This window comes from Microtus ochrogaster, linkage group LG1 (assembly GCF_000317375.1).
Source record: "Microtus ochrogaster isolate Prairie Vole_2 linkage group LG1, MicOch1.0, whole genome shotgun sequence".
In the NCBI taxonomy this organism is placed as follows: Eukaryota; Metazoa; Chordata; class Mammalia; order Rodentia; family Cricetidae; genus Microtus; species Microtus ochrogaster.
This window is the reverse complement of record NC_022027.1, coordinates 28864762-28870761: the sequence shown is the minus strand read 5'-3', so window position 1 is coordinate 28870761 and position 6000 is coordinate 28864762. Positions and strand designations below refer to the sequence as shown.

General features: G+C 41.6%; 1 protein-coding gene across 9 annotated transcripts in view; it reads left to right on the top strand.

The window, feature by feature from the left end:
- Positions 1-6000, top strand: part of Fryl (FRY like transcription coactivator) — a 219096-nt gene that overhangs the window by 186378 nt on the left and 26718 nt on the right. For all 9 annotated transcript variants that reach the window (XM_026785301.1, XM_026785300.1, XM_026785299.1 and 6 more), the window contains 2 exons: positions 3109-3279; positions 4554-4694. In XM_026785301.1, coding sequence (XP_026641102.1) covers positions 3109-3279; positions 4554-4694 — 312 coding nt within the window. The remainder of the gene's footprint in view (positions 1-3108; positions 3280-4553; positions 4695-6000) is intronic.

The following is a 6000-nucleotide window of genomic DNA, read 5'->3' as shown; positions in this document are numbered from 1 at the left end:
GAAAAGAAAAAGAAACGAAAAAGGATAAAAGTTGTATTAATAAGATAAAATAGGGTCTTGAATTTCTAGATTTATTTTAAGTTATTAAGTATGAAGAGATTCTCAAATAGCCAATTGTAGATAACTTAGCTGTCATACGTAATGGAAACATATCTTAGTTTCTTAAAAATGGTAAGCCAGGCGTGGTGGCGCCTGTCCATACTTCCAGTACTCTAGAGACTGAGGAGTTGTGTCATGAATTTGAGACACCTGGATTACATGGTAAATTCTAAGCCAGCCTGGGCTACAGAGCGAGCCCCTGTCTCAAAATAATAATAATAATAATAATAATAATAATAGTAAAAATGAAAAGCTGACTGCTGAGATGGCTCATAAGTAAAGACACTTGCCCCCAGTCCTCACAACCTGGGTTTGAGTCCCAGGTCCTGCGGGGTAGGTAGAGCTGTCCAATGACCTCCTCTACACACAAGCACACACATCCAGTAATAAATAAATGTAATGAAATTGAAAGAAAAACATACCTGGTTGTAAAAAAAAAAAGATGACTCAAAAATTCTCATTGTCTCATTGTTAATTTTAATAAGGTTTTTTTTTTTTTTTTTTTTGGTTTTTCAAGACAGGGTTTCTCTGTGGCTTTGGTGCCTGTCCCTGAACTAGCTCTTGTAGACCAGGCTGGCCTTGAACTCCCAGAGATCCGCCTGCCTCTGCCTCCCGAGTGCTAGGATTAAAGGCGTGCGCCACCACCACCCGGCTAATTTTAATAAGTTTAATGGAAAGCTGGTTGTTTGAAATAAAATACTTTTAGATAATACTTTCCTAAAATAAACCAACTTTATACATAGTATTTTCACTAATAAGGGTTTAGGATAATATAAAATTTGTTAAAATAAAGTTTATTTTACTATTCTAATAATGCATCATCAGAAAATTATAAACAAGGTTGCCCTTCAGCCCCCAGTTGAGGGGTTAGAAAGAAAACTTGAAGGGAAGTATGTGGGGGGAGGCTTAATTGGACTTTTTAAGGAAATAGAAAGCACAGATAGATAGGGAAATAGAAGCATTTAGATCCAGAGTGCAATGCTGGATTCACCGAGAAGGCCAGATTTAGGCCTGACCTAAAGATGTTCTAGGCCCTGAGGATAAAGATGCAGCTGCCATGACTTCATCAGGCCACAGGAAGTCCCCACGTGATTTTTTTGCTTCTAAGAATCCAAATCAGGCCTTCTGTGATTGCTAAATTGTTTTCAAGTATGCTTTCTCCTGCGGCGCAGCACAGGATGGCTCCCTCTGTGTGTGCTTTTAGCAACCTGCAGGATGTGGTGAAATTGATTTCCTTAATTTATTCTCTCGCTTGTAACTGTTGAGAGTAATTCTCTGCCATTATGTACTTCCTCATTATGCAAATATCACCAGATATCTGTTTGTGCCCAAGGGGTGCTTGGCATTTTGGGGCCAGGCAACACTCCTTCATTATGGCAGAAATCATGACAAAACAGTTCATTATTTTGGGACCTTCAGAGTGAATTCTAATCTGGTGCTTCAAAAATGTCAAAATGAAATCTTAGGTCATTTTCTTTTTTATAATATTGCACAGGAATTGTGTCCCTTTTCAAAGATAAGTGTTTAGAAAAATTATTGCTGAGAAAATAAAAATACCCTTTGTAACAACAGCCAGAGGTGATAGCGCACACCTGCGTGTGATCCCAGCAAGCAAAAAGCCAAGGAGGAAGAGTCAGCAATTCAAGTCTGGCAAGGCTCAAAAGCAAACAAAACCCCAAAGAGTGTATCGTCATTCGAGAAAATTTTTCTAGCAAAGATTTAAATAGTTACTGTGACGTCACAAGATTATATGACTTCTTAAGTCATTCATGTTGAAATAGCAATAAGAAAGGTCAACCAAGGCCTCCCTCCATCTTCTCGTCGGTTTTATGGATGATTGATGAGATCAGCTGCTTCCAGTGGGTTTAGAAAAGAGTTTCCATGCTACGCCGTGTTGTCGGCAGTCAACCTGCCCCTATAGCTCTAGCCCAGGAAGGGATAACAGCTGAGACGCGGACTTGAGCAATGCCCCCCCATGTCAGACGTCCTCTGAATTATCAGAATTGTTTCAAACAAATAGTTAAATGTATACGTATATTTCAGAGGCGATATTTTCTATACTAAATGCTGTAGGCAGTTGGGAAAATGTATACAGCGTTAGTAAAGCAGGAGAGCAAGTGAGACAAACGAACAGAACTGAGAGTGGACATGATGACTGGGCCAGTCTTTCTTGATACGTACGTACTAGATTAGTAAAGCAACAAGGGCCCTTTATCCATTCTAGATCGTTCTAGCGTTTCCCTGAGGAGGCTAAGAGACATCGTTACCGATAACCCAGGGAATAAAGGAACTGAGGATGTGAATTCAGCCAATAAGGTCCCCCAAAGATTTGCTGGTGCTCATTCCGTAACTCTATGTCAAGCAACTTCCTGAAGATAGATGTGTTTATGGGTTGACTTCACAAAGAGTGGCCAAGGAACTCAGCACTGACATAATTTCAAACTGCCTGAAGGCAGTTTGGGGCTCTGGGGCACGAGAGCACCTTGGGATTTGGCAAAACAGTTACAAAGTCATGGGTAGGGCTTACAAAACCATAGATGGTCGTTTAGAGACAGTCTATTATAGCCCGAAACACTATACCATGCAAGACCCTGACAAGTGTTGGTTGGACATGTCCCTTCTCTTTGCATTCCTCTGTTCCCATGCTTCTCAACCTTCCTAATGCTGCGACCCTTTGATGCGGTTCCTATTGCTGTGACCCCCCAGCCATAAAATTATTTCCGTTGCTACTTCATAACTGTAATTCTGCTACTGCTGTAAATCATAATGTAAATATGCCTAGAGATAGAGGTTGGCCCAAGGGGGAGACTCAGGTTGAGAACCGTTCTCTCCTGCAATCCTCTTCGTAGTGCCTTGGTTTGTTTCCTTCTCCACTTAACTTTCCTAGCTTTTGAACAGGAATGCATTGAAACTTAAATATGCAAGCCAAGTTATTTCTTGGAATAAATGCATGTAGCCTAGAACAGGTTTACATGCTAGGCAGATGAAATAAGCCCGTGTGTTCTGTAGGTCTGTGCAGAGGAGAAGTGCCCGACCCTGGTGAACCTGGCTCACATGATGAGTTTGTACAGCACGCACACCTACTCCCGAGACTGTTCCAACTGGATCAACGTGGTGTGCCGCTACCTGCACGACTCCTTCTCGGATGCAACCTTCGGTCTTGTGACTTACCTGGCAGAGGTGAATTGAGGGGCCTTTGACCTGCTCGGTAGGGAAATTGTCGAGTGGCTGCTTGCAGAAGCAGCCCTGTGGTGCCAACTAGTCTCCGAGTTGAAAGTGAGTGGCGAGAGTGTCAGAGAAGAGAGACGGAGCTGATTCAAGTACAAAAGGATTTTAAGTCGGATGTTTTCCTCCCACTTCTATTTAGTTTCTCAATCATTGCCTTAGTTGACATGAACGCAAATGTCTTAGTTAGGATTTCTGTTGCTGTGAAGCACCAAGACTAAAGGCGACTTAGGAAAGGGTTGATTTTGCTTATGGCTCCACATCACAGAATGTCCCTGAGAGAGTTGGGATAGAAATATGGGGCAGGAGCTAGTATAAAGACCATGGAGGGGTGCTCCTTACTGGCTTGCTTGGCCTGCTTTCTTCTGTACCCCAGAACCATCTACCGAAGGGTGTTGCCACCTACAATGGGCTGGGCTTTCTCAGATCAATCTTTAATAAATAAAAAAAAGAAAAGAAAAGCCCCAGGTGCTTGCCTCCAGAGCAGCCTGGGGAAGGCATTTTCTCTACTGATGTTCTTTCATTCCAAATTACTCTAGCCTGTGTGTGTCAGGTTGACATCAAAACTGCAGGCACAATGATAATGTAAACCTCTCCTTTATGGAAAATGGAAAGTCTGATTTGGTGGTGTTGATCCTGGAGAATGGGTACAAATTTTCTGTCTTCAAAATTAGTTCTTGGAAGCTAGGCTCATACCTGTGATCACAGCAATCAAGAAACTAGAGGTTTTGAGACCAGCCTGGGCTACACCATGAATTCCAGGAAGGGAAGAAAGAATAAAAACTCAAGAGAGAATAAAAACTTTGCTTTTTTTTTCTACTAAAGTACATGTTTCTTTTTGGTGGTCAGAGGTGTGTGAACTGGCCATTGAGGGTCCAGGTGGCAGTCAGTCTTTTTAGTTTTATAGGATAAAATCTTGTGCAAGATCAATTAGCTACTATCTAGTTTTATAAGTGGTTTATGAATAGTAGTTCATTCTTCGGTGATAGTAGTCATTTTTTCTTTAACCTAAAATGAATATTATTTATTTATTATTTAAGCTGTCATTGAGATGAGAAATAGTTAACTTTTCTGACAGAAGATTATATATATATAACCTTTTATTATACCAGTGTCCTGGTTTCTGACAACTTGAACATAGTAACAGATTAAGCCTGTTCGTGCTGTGTAAGTGTGATGCCGTGTTTTGTTCAGCCCGATTAAAGCCTACGTTTAAACTTGCTTTCCAGCTCCTAGAGAAAGGGCTGTCCAGCATGCAGCAGTCGCTGCTCCAGATCATCTATAGTCTCCTGAGTCACGTCGACCTGTCTGCTGCCCCGGCCAAGCAGTTTAACCTGGAGATCATAAAGATCATTGGCAAATACGTACAGGTGAGTGACCGCAGAACTCATGGGCAGCGTTGTTCAACGCGAGATAATTCAGGAGTATAACATTCGGAAGCACCCTAGATACTCAAGGGTAGGGATGTTTCCAGGAGTATTCACTAAACAAAATGTTCTCAGTGTGACACAGAAGAACCGTCTGGATGATTGCATTGGTGTGATGCTTTTGTCAGATTTAACAGTCGCATTTCCACAGCAGCTAGAGCGTGTGTGTGGATGCAAAAGGCAGTAGGTACCATCTCTAAAAATTAGGGCTGAGATTTACTTCGTTCTTTGTGTGACTCTGCATTAGCCGGTTGTTATGTATTAGATAAAAAAAACCTTTAGAAACAGAGGACTACTTTAAAAGTCTGCATTTGAGAGTTGGCTTTTGTATGTCAGGAAGCACCAGACATTTAGAAACGTCCAAGCTTTGTTTAAATGTGAACGGCAACTGACAAACTGGTAGGCGCTGCATCTCACCTTTAAACCACTTGTGAAAGAAAGGTGCTGTTAGGTAAAGCATCAAGGGAGGGCTGGAGAGATGGCAGAGTGTGTGCTGCTCTTGCAGAGGACCCAAGTTTAGTCCCAAGCACACGCACGCGCGCGCACACACACACACTGCATAATTAAAGAATAATAGTAACGAAATAAAAATAAACTATCCCGAGAACAATTATCTGAGTATTTTCAGTTTATACCCCACTGGCGCATCATTTACTGAGCAGAATTTTCGAAGGGAAATACCGAGTCTAGTCCCAATCCAAAATTAATCAACTTGTAGGAAACCATTTTTGAGCTGTTAGGGGTGTGGCTCAGTGGCAGAAGGTTTTTTTTTAATGAGTTTTTTCTGTGTATTCTTTTTAGTAATTTTAAAAAAAAACCAATTATGTGGGTCTGGAGAGTGTTTTTGAGCCCTGGTTGCTCTTCCAGAGGACCCAGGTTTGATTCCCAGCATCATTTGGTAACTCACAACCATCTGTGGGAAACTGCTGCCTCCCTCTGGCCTCTTCCAGCATAGCACACATGCATTACAGAGCCGTATGTGCAGGCAAAAATCACCCACAAAAAAAGAAAAGGTGATTATAAGTTCTTTCCTAGACAGCAACTCTTCTGCACATACGTATCTGTCATATCAGTCTCTAAATTATTTTGTAGGAATATATAAAACTAAGAAAAATGAAATACAACTGGGAAACATAGGCACCATGATGAGGAACACCTTCTTCTGAAACTCCTGAGAGTGTGCCTCGTATTTGGGGTCCTGGGTAGTCAAGAAACAAGTCCATGGGCTAAGACAGCTCAGCAGTTAAGA